General features: G+C 36.0%; 1 protein-coding gene across 1 annotated transcript in view; it reads left to right on the top strand.

Moving 5' to 3' along the window:
* Positions 1-23,462, top strand: part of GPM6A (glycoprotein M6A) — a 138,895-nt gene that overhangs the window by 97,089 nt on the left and 18,344 nt on the right. The window contains exon 3 of the mRNA XM_009272343.2: positions 14,231-14,387. Coding sequence (XP_009270618.1) covers positions 14,231-14,387 — 157 coding nt within the window. The remainder of the gene's footprint in view (positions 1-14,230; positions 14,388-23,462) is intronic.

The raw sequence follows: 23,462 nt of genomic DNA, 5'->3' as shown, positions 1-23,462 counted from the left end.
CAAACGTGAAGAGTTGTGCAGAACCCTGAGACTTGAAATCTCACGACTCTATTGCCTCTGGTTTTCCTAGAATTCATCTGTTTTGAAGGTTTCATGCTTTGCTACTCCTGAAAATCTATTTCTGGAAGGTCTTTGTTTTGTTGTGTGCCTCCTTCCTATTGGTAAACGAATTACATTTAACAAAGTAGTTTACTGTAACCTGAAATTAAATGACATATTTTCTAATCTTATTGTCTCTTTAAAACATGATTTTCTTAGATATTTGAAATCCAAATTCTTATCTGGCTGCTAATGGTCATAACTAAAGCTGAAGAATCCTATCCTCAAATTTGTAAGCCTTTTCTTTTGTGAATGTTTTTTGGAGAAGTGAAGTGATTTGATCATCCATCAAAACATTGACCTCTTATGATGGATAGTTCCATGATAATGGCAGCTCAGTGCTTAGCAGTGGTCAAAAAGCAAACGAAGTACCAGGAACTACTGGGAAAATCATAGAAAAACAGAGAACATACTTATGCTGTTGTATAAATCCATCGTTCATCCATATCATTAATACTGTGTACAATATTGGTGCCCCAAAGAAGGCAAAAAAGGATGATTAGAGTTATAAAACAGAGGCTATATGGTTAAAAATTGAGTATAGTAGGACTCTTCAATCTAGAAAGAGGGTGATTAAGAGCTGTTGGGCTAGAGGTCTGTAAATCCACAATGTTAGGAATAAGGTGTGCATGGTTAGATTGTCTTTCTCTTCCAGTAGTAGTTTGAGGTATCAGAGGAAACTAGTAGGCACCAGGTTTAGAAGGAACAAGTGATGGTTCTTCAATTGTTGTATAGCAGATTTTTGAAGCTAGTTGCATATTGTGGATGCCAAAAGCTTATATGGGTTCAAGGGAAGGCTGGATAATCTTGGAAAACAAATCCATTGGTGGTTTCTAATGGCATGCAGACTTACCGAGCTCAGGAAGTCCAGAGGCTAGAATAGCGTTGGGGGTTATCCTATCGACTTGCCTGCTCTTACTTTTTTATATTCATTGTTTGAGATAGGAAAATGGACAAGATATATATTTGATCTGACCTGTTACCACTGTTTTCATGATAGCTGAAAAGAAACAGAATCTTAAATCTCTTAACTTGTGTAGTGCTATATTATCAACATCCTTTCTAAAGCTTCTCTGTGAATGTTAGCTCTATTGTTTGTGGAATTAGTAGCCAGAAGGGAGAATGTACCAAGTAAGTATGTCACTGCTATGCCATATCCAAATTTCTTCTTAGGACCAAGGAATTTAGATGTTCTTGTATAATAATATATTGGGTTGATGGGAAGTATGTGACTCCTGCTTTGCCATTTTTGGCTTGTCATTTAGAATAATGGGTCTGACTTGACTTGTCGGCTAAGGTTCATTGTTATCCTGAATGAAAGATCAGTCATTTTATTAGGCTCTAACCTATTTTATTAGTCCCTAGGAAGCCATTAGTGCAGAACAGCCACAAATCGAGGCTTTTACTTCATAGCAAGTTTTCCAGCTTCTCTCTGTCAAATACTTAAGTGAATATATCAGTCAGGAGCCATAGTTTAAATGCATATAATTCACTGGAAATGATTAAGGAACTGTAAAGGTGATTTTTTTTTCCCCTGGCATTTAATTGTTTGGCTTAGCTAGTAGCTTTTTGATTTTGGGGGTTTTTTTGTTTACTTAAAGATATACTAAACCCCATTCTTTCCTTGGCAGACCTACTGGAATCGAAATTTCAGTTTATTCAGTTGTGAAAGATGTCTCTAAAGTTATGTCTTAAAGGCAGGAGGAGCAAATATTTTGACTAAAAGCAGATAAGCCACTGCTTTTAACTGGATAAACTGTGTGATTCTCAAAGAAATTTGCACACGTTATTTTTCTACCTGCTTAAGTAGATATTACTCTGCTTTTTAAAGTAATTTTGTAGGGAGAAGAAATGCTTGATGTTTTGTCACAACTGTTGATTAACAGTTGGCTGTACAAAAGTCCTATGGTAATTATATTGCTTTGAAAGGCCAAAAAGCAGAAAGAAAAAATATGGAAGTAGAAACAAATAGTTCAATGCCTACATTCTTAAAACTATACATATTGATATGGAAATAAAACTTAGTTGTTAATCGTTCTGATTAGTAGCACTAAGAATTATTAAAAAAATAAATCTAGCAGTGTGCCCTACTAAATTATACTTTTTTAAGGTTATTTAAGACATTTTGGCTCTTAATGCTTCTAGTGCTGTGAAGTGTCTGAGGCTGACCTGGAGTCCATCCTTCTGTGACAAATGTGCTAGGGAGATGCTGCAGTGAAGTGTGTTAGATTCTGCTTAATCACGCTTATGGTTTCTGTTTACATTTTAATTAGCACAGTGGATTTCAAATGTAATTCAGAATAAAAATCGATCCTTATCTGAGACCTACTTATGTGGGTGGTAAGAAATAAGGGCTTTTTTAACTGTGCCCACAACTGTGTTTGTTCTTAACTCAAATAACAACTCACAAGCCACCCTGTATCTTTTATCTTTGTCAATACAGCTACTCATTGCAATTTAAAAGAAGCAGCAGACCCCTGTAGAGAAAGTAGGGCATAACAAGGGCATAAACAAGATCTGAAACACTCTTTAAGTGCCTAAAATAAAAGCCAAAGTACCTAAATCCAACAAAGCCATTCAGAAATGTCAGTGTCAATGTCCCTGAGGGCACCAACAGCCCTGACTGTCCCTGCCTGGCCTCCCCTGGGGCCTCCCCTGGGGCCTCACCTCAACCTGCCCGTAGTCCAGAACCCCATTTCAGTCCAGCCTGGGGCTCTCAGTCCCTCACCACGGGCTCACCTGGCTATGGGGCTGGGCCTGCCCCGGCCACCCCCTGGCTGCCCTGCTCCCTGGCTGGGGTGCTGGGATGGGCCCTGGCTGCCCCATGGGGAGCCCTCATCCCACGTGGTGCCCTGATGCTCAGGGAGAGATTAATTAATGAGGAACCTGCACTAGGCCTTGAAGTCCCCTGGGAGGGCTCTGCCCTTGGGGGTTCAGACAAAAGCGGCAGTCCCATGGGACAGAAGAGGCGGTCTGAGTGCTGGCCCTACAGAGTGGACGTGGTCCCTGATTCCAGCTCCCCAGACTCTTATCTGAGTTCAAATAATATTTACCAGCTGCAGTTCATATCTGCTTTGGAAATACTAATAAATAGTAAATGTTTATAATTCGAAAAATGAAGAGCAAGTTTTGCAGCTGGTTTTCAAATTCCTTAAATGCCAGGCAGTTAAATAAATTTTCTCAAATTTCTTATTTTCTTTCCAAGTTAAAATACGGAATGATCATGGTCAATGATTCTGAGGTATTGGAGACATCCTGGAGAGATGCTGGGTGGGGTAAAGATAGTGCTTTTATAGCAAAGGTTTACAGTAAAGAATGCTCTTTTGCTTGCTTGTTTTGAGGGGGAAAAAAACAAAACCAAATTTGGCCTGTAATAGGGTGCTAAAAGCAATAGTTTCTAAAAAGTAACTGATCTTTTTTTAAAAGGATTTTGTCTCAAAGTACCGGATTACAGCCTGACTTGCATTTCTTCAGGGTGATGCAGGTAAAACAGATACTCTAAACTCTTGGAAACGAAAATAAATCAAATGTATTCAAATTCATGAGAACACATACTGTAGAGACAGGTATTCCTTATGGAGATGGCATATCTTCAAAAATCACAAAGCTGAATGAGGTAGACTCTTCTCTCTTTACACAGTCATTTCTAAATCCATGAACCTTTAATAAATTGGATGGTTATAAAAAACATTTGGAATTATCAGTGAGTGACCTTTTCATTGGGACTAACCACTAATTATATTGCTTTCTGAATCACTTTTGTGAAACTTCATTCCCCATACTCCCGGACTTCTTCACTATCAACATTATCACTGCTCTAACAGTAGCTGCTTTCCCCCCCCGCCAAGTGAAGAAATGCCTGTTTGGGGATTTAATGTGCAGAAGTCATAAGCTGTTGTTTGCAATGTGGATTCCTTCAGTGGATGTAGAGTAGTTATTTTTGTTCCTTGTGATTCAAAGGGATCCTAAGAAAATAAATATGGTGGTTTAAATTATCCTGAAAACTGCCTTTATGATATTTTAACTGTAAGAGGTGAATGGTTTCTGTTGCCCACTTTGTCAGTTTAACAGCTCTGTAGGCTTCACTGAAATGGAGTACTCTGCCTGAGGTAGATGTGGTATTCAGTCATTCTTCTAATAACTTAATAAACTGCAGTGAACACTATATCTGCAAAGTACTGGGTATAACTAATTTGCTTACTTAATCACTGATTTTGACAAGATTCTGAAGTCAGCAGAAATAGATGTATGATTATCAAATGTGTATTGTATGAGCTGGATTTTTATATTTTTCTGGTGTTTGGAACAAATTCCAGAAGATGTTTTTTAGGAAATCAGCAGCAGAAGGTACGTTTGGTGTATCTCCCAACAGCATCTTTTCACAGTTCTTCCTCTTTAGTATGCAAGGCCAGTTAGTGCCATCTGTCACATGGTTGTGATATATAGGCCACGAAACAAGGGAATCACGCTCCTAGAGTGGAAAATGAAGAAATCTTCCTGATAGAAACATTAACAACATTTTCCTGCTACAGTCAGAGCTAATTCAGGTCATTGTAAATTCACTCCCTTTTAAAGGTGTGAAACCAAATAGTAAACTAAATGAAGTTACAATCTGCAAATCTGTTGTCACTATCTTCTCTGTTGGAAGTGCCACAGACACTCTACTGGAGCCACCTTCTTACAGCTAAAAATTTCCTTCCTTTCAAAATGTGAAAGCCTGTGTTTCAGATGCTGTTGTGTCCAAGTTTGATGCTTGCTGATAACCTTTCTCTCAGTCAGTGTACAGTCATTGTTTATTAAAAGGATATTATTTAGTAATATACGTATGTATGTGCAACTGTTTTCTTTCGAGGAAAAACAAAAGAGCATGCATAGAAGCTTTTATATCCCCCCTCTTAGTGCTTGAAACCAGTGTTTTGAGAGGTAGATAAATGGATGTTATTCTGATCTTCTGCTGTTCTTTGGTTTTGTTGGCTTTGCAGCTATCACAAGTTAAATATTGGTACCACTAAAAATATTATTGTTATCATTCATATTATTACACCAATATTAATGGAATACTGTGAAAGGTATTACAATGAGACCTGTAGTAAAGGCTAGCTGATATGAAATATGAAATTTATAAATATTTGCATTAGACCATGTGGTGGTTCTGTTTTAGTCATCTACTCAGTACGCAGTAGTGCTAATCTGGTTTTCCTTATACATGTTTGTTCTGCTACAAAAGCTTGGCGTTCTTTAATTTTGAACTTAAATTATGTTTTAAACACTATTTGTATTATGGGAAGCCAAACATGTAAGGATCTGTATCAGGACAAGCAATTGCTAACTTACGCAGGGCTGTGTCATAGTATGTTTGGAAACACCAACCATCTTAAAGAGCCCTGGCAGATGACCCCAGTGGTTCTGTAAGGAGAAGATTCATCTGGGCACCAATTCAGCTAAATGAGCCTATGAACAGGAAGAAGAGACAGGAAAGAAGTGGAGATGTACACAGTTTGCATATATCAAACTAGTAGGATGACTGCCTGTGATTGAAGTCCAGGCTTGTACAGTCATCTGTTTGAGAAGTATATTGCCTTTTTGAAGGTGTATACTGCCTTTTGGTAAGGATTGTTTTCACGCTCCTGACTGTGTAATTGTATCCAAGTAGTTATTTAAACAATAGTTTAAATAGATAGGAAACTATCCTTAAAATCCCCGAATATTACTACATTGATACATGTGAAGTGTAGTTTCTTCTGTGACAGCAAATCATTTTCAATTAATCTTATTTCACCTAAGTATTGTAGAAATCCTAGCTTGATATGTAATACGGTGTGTCTACTGTGTATGCTGCATAGGCTGATAATCATCTTGCACTATGAAAAATGGACAACAGTGGGCTGAGAACTGCCTTATTCAAAACCTGTTTTGAAATCTACAGAAAATCTGCTCTCTTGGTATTTTTGAGATGTAAGCTCTGAAGATGTAGTCCAGAGTTAAGCGGAGGAGTCATAAGGCTACATATACATTAGGAAGCAGTGTTAGCACAACAGAAACTGATCGGTAGACCTAAATACTTGGTGCTAATAACTTGCTGTTCATACAGTATTTATTTCAGGGAGTTGTTCTGGACTCAGTCTTGCCTGATACAATGGACTGAACATCCATTAGCGGCTGGAGTGCAGTAGGAGCACTCCTGGAGCATACTTCCCATTTAGCTTAATTGGAAAGGAATCCGTGTTGTGCACTCTGAAAAACATGATGCAAACCATATCTCAATAAGTAGGGACAGCTGCAGGACTTGCTTAAAAGAAAAAAAAAATCCATTCCTGAGCCAAAACGCTAATGGGGATGTACCCGTAATCCCTACTGCTGTAAAGTTAAAGGTTTGTTCACTGAGCTCAGTGGTAAAAGACTTCTAACTAGGCTAATGAGAGCTCCCAACAGCAGCACTCTCTGAGTTCTTGTACCTGGGTTCTGACTATGTGTAGAAGAATGAAGTTATCTCTGCAAGGAAGGCCTAACTTTGGCCTATGTGTCTTGTTCGTGTATTATAATTTGAAAGGAACCACCAGGGAGAGCGCAATGTCATAGAAGGAGGCATTTTTCATTTTAAGAAAAATGCAGTTTACTTAAGGAGAACAGTTTCTATTTCACTGGGATGGTTGTCAAACATAAAAAGTAGCACTGGACAAATTTAGCATATTAAAGATTAGATTATTATATATTATATATTAGATTATATAAAGATTAGAAAGACATAGCATTTTAGATCTGGTATCATTCGGTAGATGCACCAAATCTGACAAAACATGCCAGCACCTGAGAATATGACCTTTGCAAGATTATACAGTGCTGAAAAGTCACATTTACAACCTACTCAGCTGTATTATGTAGCCTAGTGTTCTGTATTCTGTTAAAAGCAAACCCAGTAAGAATCTATGTAAGTAAAATTTAGGATTTGGGAGGTACCTGCAAAAATGTTGTCCTCATTTTATGAAATAATTGAATAAGGAAATTCATAGCAGTGCATGTGAATAACAGCAGAATGATCTTACATAAAGAATTTTTTTGTCGTCATCTGTGCAAATACAGTCCACTACTTTTAGGCAGACAGCTGTATTATTTAATACTGTGTTAAGCAGCTCTCTTTCTTGGTTGTCTGGAATTTTAGGTTGGCTATGATCACTGCGTGCCTGTGACTTGAAGCATTTGCAATAGACTTTTCTCAGCAGGTGGTTCATCTTTATAGGATATATCTTTTTCTCTTTTAAGTGCCTTTGTTTCCTTTTAGTCTTAGTTTACTTTATAAACATGTAAAATGGAAAGCATATATTCCTATGGAATATACATATTGCTAAATCTTGCTTCATGTGCCATGCGAAACTAAGATAACTGGCCTTTCCACAGGAGATCTGAAAAGGGTAAAATTAACTATTACCATCCCAATCTGGAGTTTTAGTATTAAGTTGTCAGTATCATGCTATCAGTATTTACTCTTTGTGACTCCAAGTTTACATTTGTAATAATGAAATACTCACAAATCCTGTGGTATGCTTTTGCCACATCTTTTTACGCATTATTGCTATGGAAAGTTGCCTGGGAATTCAGTATCCACAGTATCCATAGTGCACAACACCATCGTGTAATTCTGCCAGAAGTCTGCACGTTACTGTGCACTAATTCCAATCTTTTTTTGGCCGCTTTCAGGCAAAGAGGGCTCCAGATTTCTTCTGTAATTAGCATTTAAAAAAATGTTTCTAAGAAAGTAGTTTTGCTAGAGGTGAGCAGAGAGAACAAGCCTGGATTATCAGAAACAACTTTGAGAAGCAGCCTCGTCCGTATGTCATAGTCAGAATTTTGTGTTTTGAACTCAAACAATTCATTATTATTTAAATTCTTATGTTGGATCCTTTCCTGTTCCAAGAAAGTTACAAGATCCATAGGGCAGAAATGTGGCTTGCGCTGCTATTGCTCTTCCGTTAGCTTGTGAATTCTCTTTCATAAGCTTGTGAATTTAGCTTTTCGAGGTGCTCCATGAAATCTTGGCTCAACTGTCCCATTCCTAGGAAGGAAGTAACTGTCAAACTTTTAGAGGATGATGATTTAGGTTTGTATTCTGCATACCTGTAGAGAGTTGTACGCCACAAATTAATCTGTTAAAATCAATGGGATCTTATGTCACATCAGCTTCTGTTCAGAGTAGAATAACAAAATCTGGCCCTTGCAGAATGTGAGTGTAACTTGCATATTATAGTATGATGATCTCTTCTTCGTATAATCCTAACAATCTGGCTTTAGTTTTAAGCAAATGATTTGTATGATTACATACAAAATTTCTTCCAGAAATACAGAATCGGAAGTTTCTGTTTTCTTTTTTATTGTATTTTATTTCTACTTTAATAAAAAATACTTTTAGGTCTTTGTTGCTCTTATCCTTTTTCTACTGTTAATCCTTTCTCCTTTTGTCATTCCCTGACAAACTTTAATTGATTATTCTGTACTGCAATTTTGTTTTCTTTCCACCTGAAATTTAGAAGTTGAGACTCTATTAACGTAATCTCGGAAAAATCCCTCATGGACCTATGCTGACATTTTCTTACTAGTTTCATTTTTCTGTTCTCCACATTGAGGCTATTTCAGTTATGTTGTTACCTGGAGTTTTTTGGTCTTACTTTGCAGGTAGTACATGATTATTAATAAATCCTTCTTTCTCCCTGCTGGCTGTATGTTTTCCTTCTGAAGTTTGCCTTTGCTTGTCTCCTCCCTCTGCTAACAATTCTATGCTTCAAGGTACCAACTATCTTCTTTGCTCAAACTGTTTAAGTGAATAATGCCATGAACTTACACCAAGAAATTGTTCCCAGCTAGTTTGCAGGAGAGCCTGAGCACCTCTTTTAAAAACTTCCATGGGTCATGGCTTCTGCATACCCTAAACAGACTTTCTTGCTTGCAAACATCCCCTTATATCTTGTCTCTTCAAAAAACACATTTGCAAAACTTGTTTCTACAAGCTTGAGATAGCTTGAGGGGGCAGGCTGCTATCGGTCTCTTAACAGCTTCTTAGGATCAGTCCCTCAGGGGGCAAGAGGATCAGCATGAAGGCCAGCATTGCTGTTTTACAGAGTAACAGAGATTATTGTGTGTTCTAGATGTGAACATCAACTATTCAAAGTTCCTTTGGACTGGAAAAAAAAAAAGAAAAAAGAAAAAAAAACCCCAAACCCCAAAAACCAGCAAAACTGACCTACCCCAATGGTAGTGATTACATGCATTTCTGATCTTTCTAAATTGTCTATGCCAGCTATAAAAAAAGGCAATTTTTAATTAGGAATTGTACTATGATAATCTAACTAACATTTAGTACTTTGATAGCTTCGGTATTTTATTTTCCTTATCGTGTTTTCTTAGTTTGGAAATGGGTATAATTGCCTGAATTTACTTGCATTCAGAGAGTATAGGTACAGTTTGCTGACAATTATGTGCTATTCAGCACCTGTAGTATATGAATGTCATTATCTATACTTGGAGAAGTTATGTTATAAATTCAAGAAGAGAAATGTGAGGCAGAATTATAAATGCTGGAAAACTAGTTCCACAGTAATACCTAGTACTCTGGTGGGCTAGGCCAACCAAAACCTCTATAATATTAGGCTTTTATCTCTTGCTCAGGCTGAAGTGTACACATACTTTATTTGAATAAAAAGGTTTTCTGGACAGCATGAGAATCACATGTCACAGGGCAAACTAATGTGGGCTTTTTGTGTTGCTGTTAATTGCAAATAAATATCAGCCATGCATTCCTATATTAAACAAATTAAAGAAAAATATCTCTAGCTAGTATGTAGATTGTTCCAAAGCAGTATCAAGTAATTTTGATAGAAAAATATATATTGGTGTGCATTAGCTGAGTACCAACCTTCAACATTGAAGGTAGAAAGTGTACCGCGATTTGACTGAATAGTGTAAATTCTTCAGGGTTCCTACAATTTGCAGTTCCTTTTAGGACACAGTAAAATATAAAGGGTCAATGTTAACAGTTCTTCTTGGCTTATCTGTTGGGGCAGTAATTCCATTTATTATGGTGGAGCAGTACTGATTTACTCCAGTGAAGCAACTAGCTCCTCAAGCCCAAAACATTGTTACTTCTAGACACAGTTAACAGAAGCTAATTATGAATATTGAAATACTTTTGAAATAGGATGTAATAATTATGAGCTCAGTCGATTGAAGTCTCAACAACAAAATAATAACTAATTTGTTATAACACACTTTTCACAAAAGCCTGTTACACATAGACATGATAATTCAATAATTAATCTTATTGCTTGCTGATTTATTTTATTTTTTAATCCTTGAATTTGCCAAAGCACCATGAAAATACACAGTAGGAAATCTGCAACATTGATCTGGCTCACTGAGAATGTTTTCATTCACCTCTGACTTGTCTCTGCTGGGATAGTCTACTCTGTACTCAGCTACAACCTGTTCATTAAGATGTTAGCATTGATGGCTTCCATCAATAATTTCTGTCAGAGGAATCAAGTGTTTTCTCTAGAGCTATTTTAATATTCATCTTGTTGGATAGAATCCAGATTCAGATTAATGAATTAGCAAGTCTGCTTAATATGGCATAATTAATGACCCAGCAGCAGAAAAAGAACTAAAAATTGAAAGATCAGCTTGATTTAAATCACAAACTGAAAACAGTAATGTTTGTGTTTTTAACATTTCTGAACATAATGTTGCGAGGAAGATCAGATCTGGAACTCATGGAACCTCTACAAGATTAAGAAACTATGCAAAATATGTTTTAGATTATTCTATAAAAAGAAGACTTTTACTAATTTCAAGATGTTTTTCACAATTAATTTACGTTTTGATAATCATTCAGCTTATTCTACCCAGCAACCTAGGTTAATATGTAAAGATTGCATGATCAACGTGAATTTGTTAAAATCAGGTTTATCTTTGCAATCTTCATTGACTGCCTTTCAATAGAAATGTTTAATGCTTTAATTACATCATTATATAATATTCATGGGAGTCTTGCATTTAGTGAATAGGTATTCAAGATTTCTTTTTGTTCTTCTCACGTAGTGTAGCTTTAGTCCTCACCTAATGTATATCTTTCCAATCCTCTCAGGAGTACAAAATTTATCGTTATAATTTTCTCTCTTCTTCCTTTGCTCCTTACCCACCCCTTTCCTTCTGTTCCAGCCTACACAAGTGTAAGCCCTGCTTGTCCTTTTTCTTTGTCCTTACCCACCTTGCTCATTGGCTCATGTTCATCACCCCTTCCACCATTCCCTTCTAACTCTCTGGTTGCTCTCGTGCTGTCTGCAGCATTTGAGACTTTGCTGAAACACAGATGGCAATTAATCTCCCTGAGTTCATCCACAAAAAATCAAATTTTATTTTAAAGAAAGGCAATCTGCATTTTACAAGGCCTATATTTCATTATCTATTATAATTTCCTTGGAAAATGAAAGTTTATGTGAAATTTATTAGATGCAGCAGAATAATTTAATGCCAACACTATCTTCGCAACTATATATATATAAAATGTTACTGTTGTAATAGGTTTTCTTTAAATACAGCACACACTAAATGTAGTTATATTGCAGTACAACTCTGTATTGCAATCTAATACAATCTGACTTTTAAAGAGGTAGTTGAATGATTGTTTCACAATTTTTGTTTATACTTTTACTCTTTGCATTATACAAGATCCTTTCTCCTTGGAGTAAGTCTGGCTATTTCATCTCATGTAGTCTGATCAGTAGAGATTTTACTACTTTTCTCTGTAGAGAGTGTACGAGGAAGAAATTGATTTCTATATTTGGCTAGTGTATAGCTATATATATTTTTTCCTTGTAGAAGGCTTAAGTGAAAGCTATTCCTTTAGTTACACATAAGGCTGAGGAAAAAGCAGAAATCTTTTAGTGCACTTTTTGGTACAAGCAGCTCAGTGGGAGGCTCAGCACAGATGGTTTAAAGGGCTGTTGCAAGGGCTGAAATATTCTCTGGACTTCCCAAAAGCCTTAATCTCTTTAGGGCAATGATAGCTTGTAATTTCCACGGCACTGAGCACACTGAGGTCTGTGAAGAGATGCTGCTGGCAGAACTCTCGCACTTCAGCCACTCATGGAGGTCACAATTTTATAAGGTGTATAACGTAGGAATTGGGAGAGATCTTATGGAATAGTCACAAAATTGCTGTCTGTTTGTTTCTTTTAAGTTTATTTTCATCAATAATGACAAGATAGGCTCAAAACATCATTTTCCTGTTAAAACAGTGTTATACTGCCTGAATTACTATAAAATTAGGGAAATGGGATTTTTACAATGTAATCAGCAATTATATGTATTAAAATAAATTTCATCTTTGCATCATCTAATACTGTCTATAGCGTTAAATTTGTTTCACCATTTTGAATAGTTCATGTATTTATTCTGTACAAATATCAACTTACCCTAGTTTTCACTTGAGTATGAAAGAAAAAGTGATGTAGAAAAAAGCTGAGGGCTTTGTTATTGGAATGCTAGGGAAAAACATATCCTGTCTCGTTCCCAGAACCCTTCAGTTATCACCTTCTGAAAAAATGCTACAATAGGTGCCAAAAGCATTCATTTATAATACTTCTCCTACCCCCAATCAGGTCATGAGTTTAACTGTGTTTTTATGAGACTAATGCAAGTTTAAGATACATTCAGTGAAGTTGTAGACACAGGCATACATCTGAAATATCAACTGTAAACTCGAATCCGGCTTTGAATCTCTTGAAAACCATCCAAACTCAAAGATATTTTAATGGGGTTTTGAGCTCTGTTATTGTATTGTACATGTAAAACATGTATTGAGAGTTGTCTTTTGGGTGATGATGAAAAGTGTGATCCTAAAGAAATATTATCATTAAATATTTCTTTTTATAACAATAAAAGTATTAATCTTTATGACTTGAGAAACATCCAGTTTGGGTCGTTGTTTGGTCCATGTCAACATTCATCTTGCAGATCCTAATGGGTCTCTGGCTTATTTTTTGTCCTACTTTGTTATGAGTTGTTGCTATCTTGACCTGGACAATATGACTGGAACTTACTAACATCTTAAACCTGCATATTACCATTTTCTAAAGAGTTGCACTACTCCTGCTATGTCATATTGATAAACTGGAAGCTTACTGTGGCTAGTTTTTGAGAGAAGTCCAAGTAGGAAACATTGAAACTTGCTGATCCAAGGCAATGGCCACTAGGAATGTTTCCATGTTTAGACAAAACACTTAGAGCAGAGAGGTGCTTTCAAACATCTTTTCACAAACCCTGGTCATGAGAGAACATTTAGGAGGCAGAGCCTCCTTGGGCCACTGTTGAGCTTCTAGACACTGCTGGGCAGGACAACCACATGGCAACCCAAGTAATCTTTGTAATAAACTGAGCCTTCTAGGGCTCTGCATCTTACACTGTAAGCCGTCCTTCCATGTCTTGAGCTTTGGGTCTGTGAAATGATGTTTTTAAAGCCCCATTATAGAAGAATGCCAGATGATCTGACCTTATTACTTTCATATTAACATGTTTCTGGTTTGAAGTAAGGGATCTCTCTTGATGACTTTATTATTCTGTGTCAGACACTTTGTCCATTGGAGAATAAGTGGAAAAATAATGAGAAGATAGCACAGATTGGCAAGGAAGCTTGAGAACTACTTGGACATGTAGAAAGTTTTATTGAAGATTGTGACAAAATATCTTTTCTATAACCTAAGTGCTGGATACAATGTGTTACTCAGGAGATGTGTCAGATTCTTGTTTCCTTTTTCTTTTTTCTTTGCCAATTTATTTAGAGGAAAAAATAAAATGAAAATTAACTGACTTTTAAATTATTCTGACAAATTGTGCTGTCTTACCTACACAGATCCATTTTTACATTTTATTAAATTAAATGGCCCAGTGTTTCTTATATCAATGCTCTTTTATTCCAAAGTTCACTCATGTCCTCAGCTTCAGCTGTCATTATAGCACATCAGCACTTAAGCTGACTCCAGCGTAGAAACTCTGAGGCTTAGTGGGTCTGATTATCTCACCCTGAAATTTCAGAGTCAGCTTTAAATATTTATGCAGATAAATAATTTTTGCTGTTCCTATACAGGATTGACATCTTCAAGTATGTGATATATGGTGTAGCAGCTGCATTCTTTGTATATGGCATTTTGCTGATGGTGGAAGGATTCTTTACAACTGGTGCCATCAAGGATCTCTATGGGGATTTCAAAATCACCACTTGCGGCAGATGCGTCAGTGCCTGGGTAAGTGGTTAAGAAAGCTTTTGTACTTAGGACAATTTCAGCATGTTTTGTATATTTGTAGTGCCTTGTGATGTTTATTATTTGGTTTTTGTCTCTTTAATATTTTCTGATACTTCAGTTTAGTGGTTAAAATCATAGCAAAGGAGAACAGAGTGTTAGAAATGTTCTCTATATTGGTTAATCACTAAGTAACTCTTAGGAGCAATTAATTCCAACATTTGAATGGGAAACCTTATTCTCTCAGCAACATAAGCTGTTTGGGACAGGACTAAAAGTGTGTAATGCCTTCAGCTGTACTGGGCAAGAAATATTTTTCTTACTAATATTTTCACTGTTATTTTAGAAAACTTGCCTCTTCCTCTTTGGGACAAGCTGAGACCTGTCATCAGGTTTTGTTTTGTTTTTAAATGGCAAACAACCCATTATTTACTCCTACGTTACCTCTGGTTTGGAGAGACCATTCACTTATGACCCTGGAAAACCTAGATTAAAAAAATTCTGATTTGTACTGGGACTTAAATGGAGGTTTCTCATACTAAAATTGGTGACTGAACTGGGATTATTTTAAGATCTTTGTTCAATATCAGGTAAGTAACTAACTTTTTTGGTATTTGACTCTTCTGCATCTAAGGTAAGAGGCCTGGACACTTGGTAGCTATTGGAGTTGGGTATTTCTGCAAACACCATCAGTATCAACAAATCATATTTTCTGATGAAAAATAAATTATTAAATACAGCCATGTAGATCTGAGTGTTAAGGTACACTTAATGTTATATTATATTTACAATAACTGATCATAAAATAAATAGCCAGAGGCGGGTTTCCCATTGTACACTCCTACAAACGTCAACATTTATTAAGCTGAAATACAGACTAGGAACAAATATCGGCAATAGAGAATATCTTCCAGTCACACTAAAGACTATCGAAACTAGTATTTTGGATATCCTGACATTTAAGGTTAAACTGACCACAGATAATCTACACATTGGAAAGTGGAGAATACGGCATGTATGCTACCCCTACATAGATGTAACATGCTCCACAGTAATGCTGCTTTTTCATCTTTTTTTCTTTTGTTCCTGTCAAATGTCATTATATGATTTTGGGACTTCGACTAAGAATTGTTTTAAAGCCTTTAAATAAATATATAAATAAAGACTGGGAACATTTTAAATAAAGAACAATCACTGCTTATACCAACACTGCTTTCATCTCCTGGCAAGAAATCTCTAATCTATATTCACTGAGAACCTACTAAGCTAGTTCAAATTCTGTACAGAGTAGCAAATTTTTCAGAACATTATTTTTTCTTCACAGCTCCCATAAATGCCTGTCCTCAGTATTGCAGCAGAGCAATGCTACATCCTCTCGCAGTTTTGAGCCCTTGCAAGTATAAACTGTAATTCTGTAGTACGTGTCTAGAAGAAATGAACAGTTAAGCATCTATTCTGTGGTTAATAACACTGTTATTATTAATGATTCATAAAATTAATTCCTTCAGCATTTTACTTTCCTCATCAGTAATTTGTAATGTTTGTGTTTTACTTTAAGAAACCTTGGGTTGATATACATTGTGCAGCTAAGGTTGAGGCTGTATACTGCTTATGATCACATTTAAAATAAGTCATCAGTTATTTTGAGTTAAATACAGTGTTGTTATTATTCTTGAAGTTAGTGGAAGTTTTTTCTTTTCCCTGGAAAAGAAGAAAATCTGCAGTTTCATTGCTTGTCTTATTCTGATGATATATCAGTAAGATTGCTATACAAATGTCTGGAGCTATTTTGGGTTATTATTCTGGCTTTTGCTTCTGTGCTCTAGAGGTTTGAGAGTTAAGACAGTATATACAGTATTATTGTCAATGTCCTGGTTTCAGCTGGGACAGAGTTAATTTTCTTCCTGGTAGCTGGTACAGTGCTGTGTTTTGGATTTAGCATGAGAATAATGTTGATAACACACCAATGTTTTAGTTGTTGCTAAGCAGTGCTTACACTAAGTCAAGGACTTGTCAGTTCCTCAAGCCCTGTCAGGGAGAAGCTGGGAGGGGGCACAGCCAGGACAGCTGACCCAAACTGGCCAAAGGGCTATTCCATACCATGTGATGTCATGCTCAGTACATAAACTGGGGGGAGTTGGCCGTGGGGCGGCGACCACTGCTCGGGGTCCTATTAAACTGTCTTTATCTCAACCCATGAATTTTACTTCTTTTTTTCATGATTCTCTCCCCCATCCCACTCGGAGGGGAGTGAGCAAACAGCTGTGTGGTGTTTAGCTGCCTGCCGGGTTAAACCACAACAGTCAATTAAAACTTGTTACCCTTTGTGACTAGGCTTATTTTGATTATCTTTTATTTAAAATTCTTAAGGGACAAATAACAGTTTACATTAAAAAAAAAATTTGGAATTAGAAAATAGTTCAGTCCAGCAGTGATATGTTTATAATTTATTCGGTTCCTTAAATCATGAAATGATATGAATAAGTAAGTTCTAAGAACAACAAAAAGATGGCTGGAGAGGTAAATTGAACCTAATCAGTACCTTGTGTGTCAAGCCCAGATTGTTCTATTGCTATGCAAATTTGCTGTAATAAATCTTGTTATGTACAGTTGCCAAAATGAGACAACGCTATTGAAGAGGATTGGCAGATACTACATGTTGCAAGAAAGCTTCCTTGTATAAAATTTTCAGATAGTAATTTTGTAAACATTAAAATCTAAGCTGTCAAAGACTAAACAGTTGGTTTCTTTTAGCAATACCTTAATACTAACAGAAATGTACACAGAGGATATTTGTTGTTTTGAAGAATTAAAGTGACAAAATTGTTCCACATCAAAAATACCTTTGTAAAAATCCAATTGTGACTATGATTTCACATCATATTTGCTAATGTCTTTCTAAATACCAGTTTAGCATGTTAAAGTCTGAAAATGAAGTCCTTCTGCTTTACCATTGTCACCAATTACTTCTCATTAATATTTTGCATGAGCATATTTATTACATCTGTGACTAAACCTATTAGGAAAATGGAGGAAAAAAACCAACAAAAAAAAAATTTCAAGGAGGAAAAGCTCATTTTAACTTTGTTTGGACAAGCTATAATTCTCACTGGAAATCTGAAAAGTAAAATATTTTTCTCTTTCTTATCAAATTATTCTTTGAAAAGCAGACTTTTAAGAACGACAAAAGCCAACATCTACAGAAACTTTTCATGTGCCCTTCCTGACCTCCCTCCTTCACTGTGACTAGCTCACTCGCTAGCTCTACATGGGCAAAAGGAATTTTTTTCACCCATGTAATGGAAAAAGAAGTAGCTCAGCCTAACCTTTCCAGTGATTTTATAGTTGATTAATCAGCCTATATGAGCATTCAGATGCTTAGCATCCAAGTCATGCCAGTGCTGCTGTGGAGTGTACCCTCTCAGATCTGAGAGAGGGCCTGTCAAAGTGACAGTGAAGAGTCTCATTGGCAGTGTTTTCAGAATTAATTTACTGTGAAAAGTAAAACAAAAGCAGTATAACAATGCCAGTCACATTCAAGGAGGGATGGCTGTGTTCTTAGTCTTCATTTTTCAATGCCTGAACATGCTTTTAGAGAAATAAATAAACAGTTATATATAATTGTGCTGCGGCATGATTAGTGAGGAATGGGAGACAGGCCTGAAGCCAACTGTGATGCTGTTTGTATATTTGCCATTTAATACCCTTCCTATTTATATTCAGCTAGCTTGATCATGGAAAGCCTCATTTACACCTTGTTTTAGAATGTCTGCTTACAGAGTCAATAAAAAAATGAAGAAAGAAACACAAATGAGGCTTTTTTTCCTTGAAAAGTGTTACCCTTATGAAAATTTTATGCTATGAAAAGGGAAAGCAGCTCTTTTCATTTCATCAGAAAACATTGGATAAAGATTTCATCCTGGCAGTTGTATTTCTATTTCTTTGTATCTTACCTTTTAAAAGAAACATGTTAAGGCTCTAGAGAAAGATGTTTTATATTCTAAGTTGCACTGACTAATATATTTTCTCTATCTTTAGTATTTAGGAACCTTTTCTTTTAATGAGTGAAAGGGATTTTTCTGCCTTTGAAAATTATTTTGGCTACCTGAATACGTATGTGCTATTTGACCCATGCTTCTTGAGTGCTTAAACTAAAACTTGAACTTTCCAAAATATTTCCAGATTTTATTTTGCAAGAAGAACCATGGAAGCTTCGCGAATGTTTTGAAAAAAACATCTGTAAGGGATGTGAACTTGTCGCTTCATCTTGCCCTTACCAGACCAGTTATTCTATAGGCAGTGAAACTGCATCATATTGACATTTGATTCTTTGTGTAACAAGAGGAACAGAGTTCAGTGCAGGCTCAGCTGGCTTTCCCACCCAGAACAGATGCATCATTTCTGAATGCTAGAAATGAAGCTCTCATTTCTGAAAATCAGATACCATATCTGGATATTCTGGTGGCAAAATGCTGAGCTGACAGGCAGAGAGGCCTTCCTTCTGATTGAATACTGCTGTGTCTGAGAAATGCAGAATGCTTCATACCACTGCTTCTTCATTTATGAGAAGTAAAGACCCTTCTCTCCAAGACAGCATGGAGAGACCCATGTACTTATGGGTCTAGAATCCCTTAATCCAATCTTAAATAAGGAAAGCATCTAACAAAACTCTTGTCCCCATACATGTTAAGTAGCAAATGCCCTAAGTAGTTTCAGACACTGACATGGGAAATGGGGAAGGTGAGATTCATATGGTGGTCTGACCTTTCAGACTGCATAGTTAAAAACCAGAATCACAAATTATTGCCACAAATGACCCAGAAGCTGATGGAGAAGTTAATTTCAGAGGGAATATATTGTGACACAGATGTATCCCGCCTAACTAGGAATGTTGCTAAGGTTGCCAAGAGAAGGGCTTATGCTCCTTCAGTAGTTAAAGGAGAGAGAGGGTTAGAGAGACTTTCTCAGATGAGCTGAACTTTTCTGCGACTGTCCTATTTTCTGCAAAGAGAATAACCCTCAAGTATTTTAAGTTAGGTCTTTTATATTAAGCACTTCAGTCAACTATCTAAATTTAGTAGGATGTATCCTGCTTGGTCCCTTTAATTGGAGTTTAGGTGAATAACATTTGCTATCTAAACACTGCTGGAGTTAGTAAATAAAATAAAACATATTAACAATTTTATAGGTTTCTGGATACTAGATCAGTGTTGGAATTTTTTTAGAGGACTGGGTTCCTTATAATATTCCGTGCTTGTTCTTGAAATAAGAAGGACAAGCCCTAGCAATAGTTCAGAACTCAGCTGAGGGGTTAAGAGAATCTCTCATCGTTATGCCATTACTCTCCCAACTACATTGTTAATCTACATACAGTTTCTTAAAAAAAAAAGAATGCAAGTTATTACTTTTTTTTTCTCTGTTATACTTTTAGAAATCTTTTGCAGTGAGCACAGAAATTATTTTGTTACATATTTCTAGATGCTGACTGTACTTTTGATCCATCTTATTTTTTGTAATCTGGCCAGGTTGTTTTGTTTTTCTTTATTTTATACTTCCAGATTTTCTCACTCAAGGTTATCACATTATCAAATCACTCTTTCATCTGATCATTCCTCTTCTCACATAACTTACCATGTGTTTTATACACAGTCCTTTTGTTGACTGCAGTGTTCATTGCTTCCTTTAATAGAGGAGTGTGCCAGACATTGTAATATGCCTTGCCAGCAGCTTCTCAGCTTCTATTGGTCTTGTTGTTCACTGACAAAATTTTTATTGCTGGTGATCAACTGGACAAAATGTTTTTGCTTCAGATTGTGCTCTAAGTGTGTCTTTCACATCGAGAACAGAGTTTTTCCTTGGCATGTAAGCTCAGTCAATAAGTATTTTTATAAATGAAACTGTTTTCTGAGAACGTGCTGTCATACATTTCCTAAGTGTGCTTGACTGTGGGAGCCATTACACTTTCTCCATGGGCTCTACCTTTCTATTCTGAACCATCATAAATTGTTCAGGATGATAGCTTTATTTCCCCCAGGTTCAGATAATCCTTCTCAGTTTTAACTTGAACGCTTCATCGGATGATCACAGTTTTCCCTGAACCTTGTTCTCACCTGGCTGCCTTGTTCTTTTTCACTGCATCTAGACATCTTACTCTTTTTATAGTTATTTAAACCTGTGAATGTCAGTGGCTTTATCATAAATTCACAATTTTATGGTCAAAGATGTGTCCTTTATCTACTCCCAATGGTTTCTAGACGGCTTGTTTGTCAGTTCTCCCATTTAAAGTTACTATCCCCAAAATCCACAGAAACCATATACAGCTTTTTGTTCTTCATATCAACTGCATCTTCCTATTGATGTGTTATAAATTCATAGTTACCATTGTAAATATTTTTTGGTATTGCTTGCCCAGGAAGAAGGAGGAAAACTTGTAAATTTATCCCCTCACTGCTTGTATCCTTTTATTCGTGCATGATGATTAGCATTCAAGTTAAACTGGTTAGACTTAGCAAACCAGAGTATTTTTATCAATACTTCTTTCAGCTGAAGAGCTTTAACATTTAAGGCCACATTTTTAGAATCCCCTGGCTGATTAAAAGCCATGTTATTGACTTTCACTGCTTGGCAAGACAGCAAACGAGAAAGGAAGGTCCCTACCCCTTGATTCTCTCATAGGCTTCTTAAGCCCCGTTAAGAAAAAACTGGGAAAGAACACATGTTCTTATTTTTGACAGCCAAGCATTCACTTTGAGTGACACATCTGTTTAGAGAAGTTACAAGAGTATTATTTATTTCTGCTTTCTAGTTTAATCTTCACTGTCTTGTTCCCAAGTATAGATCATGCAAACTTCCTGAACAAAAATTGCAGTCTTGGCAATGCGAAAAATGTAAACAATCTGTATAGTGCAGTCTTTTCCCAGCTGGATGTTATCTTTTTCTGTGTGTAGAAAACTTGTCATCACTGAAAACCATTAGAGTATAGATCATGGTTTTTTATAAATAGGTTATCAGCAATTTGGAAGCAAAATACCTACAAAATTTACTACTAGGACCTGCCTACATTCATGATGGAACTGATTGTTTTTCATATTTTATGTCTTTGAATTGAATAGTTATGTGGCATGAACACAGTCTGAAGAACCCATGAAGCAGCAGTATTTAATGAAGGTATCTACTCAATTTTTAAAAAAAACAGTTTTAAAATCAGATTATTTATCTGTAATCACATTTAAATACAAACCTGATAGCTTAGTTATATTCCCATAGAGTACATCAAAGTGTTAGAAACACCGCCAAAAAGGAAAACAAAAGGAGTAGGAAAACTTTGAGAATGTGAAAATATAAGCATACACATTTTGAGAAAAGTAATTCCTATCTGCAAGATTGTAAAATTAAATAAGAAATTCTGCTGCTGTTAAATAGCACGTAAGATCCAATGTTCTCTGTAGAACTTCAGAAGCCTGTTGGACTACAAAAATGATAGTTTTGCCTGGAGGACATATAAAATAACTAATGCTAACAACTTTAAGCAGCACAATGCTACAAAACCATCAACATTCTAAAGAAGATTCAGAAATAAAAAAATTTAGTATAATTGGTATATAAGGAAGTACCGAAAAGATAAATTATAAAATCTTCGGGGAAAACCTAGTCTTCCATCAATGCAAAGCCATCTTCTTTGAACTGAGTATGTTCTGATAGTTAGTGGATTTGTTTATGAAGCAAAGTTTCAAAAAATTAATCAATTTGTTACAGAATCTTGTTTTTGTATTTCTGATGCAGCTGTGGAAATCTCCTCCCCCACTGCTACCAGTAAATCAATTCAGAGTAAATCAGAAAGTAAACCAGCTTTTTATAGGCATCTAGTTACAAAGCAATAGACATCATGTGTAGAATATGTCAACCTTGAAATACACATTTAAAGGAAATTTTAGAAAAATGTATGTGCAGATAAAAAGCAGAAAGTAACAGTGAGAATTGCTTTAATATTGTCAAAATCATTTTCATCCATCTAAAACTGTAGAAGGAGAATGTTTAAAAAAACACAAACAAAACAGTTCCATAAAATGGATGCTTCAAAATCTAAAATTTCAGGGATTTAATAATTTTATGGTAATAGATTTTAACAATCTAAGGAATGTCACATTCAAGCTAGTATTTAGCTAGTATTTAGTATATGGACGAATTGCAATTAAGCAAACCTGAGAAGTCTGTCCTGCTATGAAGAGAAATTTGGACGATAATTGGCTTTTTTTTTTTCCTCTTGAAGCAGTTGATTTGAATGCAAGCCAAGAAGGATCAACCACATGACAGTAATAGCATAGCATGAAATGTATCCATGTTTCAGCAAGACTCTTGGAGTTGTGCCTAGGAATATAATATGTCAGAGGGGGAGATAGGATGAATCTGTTTTGTAGAGGCAATAATAAATGTCCAACAAGTGATTGTTAGCAATGAGAGTGATATTTTAGACCAAGCAAAAAGACCAAGAAAAGACTTTTTAAGTGTGTATTTTCTGTGATTTATAGTGCATTTAGTGGTAATATCAGAACATCAGTCTCTTTCTTCCAGCAGCATTATATGTAAAATGAGATAGTTTGAAATACTTTTGCTTCATCTTTTACTTCTGTTCAGGAATGAGGATCAGTGTAGGAGATGCTAGTTAGCACAGAAACGAGAATGTTAGAGGAGGCCATTTGTTTGCAAACTGCTTAACAGTCCTTCTTAAACATATTTAGATTTCATGCTGTGTGTAAGAAGAGGGTGTATGAATACCAAAAGAGGTTGGCTAGGGTGGCAAAGAATGATCTGTAACATATTAAGCATTGATACATCAATGAGTTTAAAGACATCTGTATAATTTTTTCAATTCTCGTTTGACCACTTAAGAAAACATTATGATTTATTTAGATTTAAATAAATAAGAATAGTATTGCTGGTTCTAGACAGCCCAACATTTTTAATTAAGCAGCAAAGGCTGTTTTAGCTTCTGCAATGTTAAAATCCTTTCCAGAGTGTTGTGGTTTAACCTCAGTCGGCAACTGAGCACCACACAGCCGCTCGCTCACTCCCCCCCCC

Source organism: Aptenodytes forsteri, unplaced genomic scaffold (assembly GCF_000699145.1).
Source record: "Aptenodytes forsteri isolate BGI_AS27 unplaced genomic scaffold, ASM69914v1 Scaffold13, whole genome shotgun sequence".
NCBI classification, from domain to species: Eukaryota; Metazoa; Chordata; class Aves; order Sphenisciformes; family Spheniscidae; genus Aptenodytes; species Aptenodytes forsteri.
This window is presented reverse-complemented; position numbering and strand designations above follow the sequence as displayed.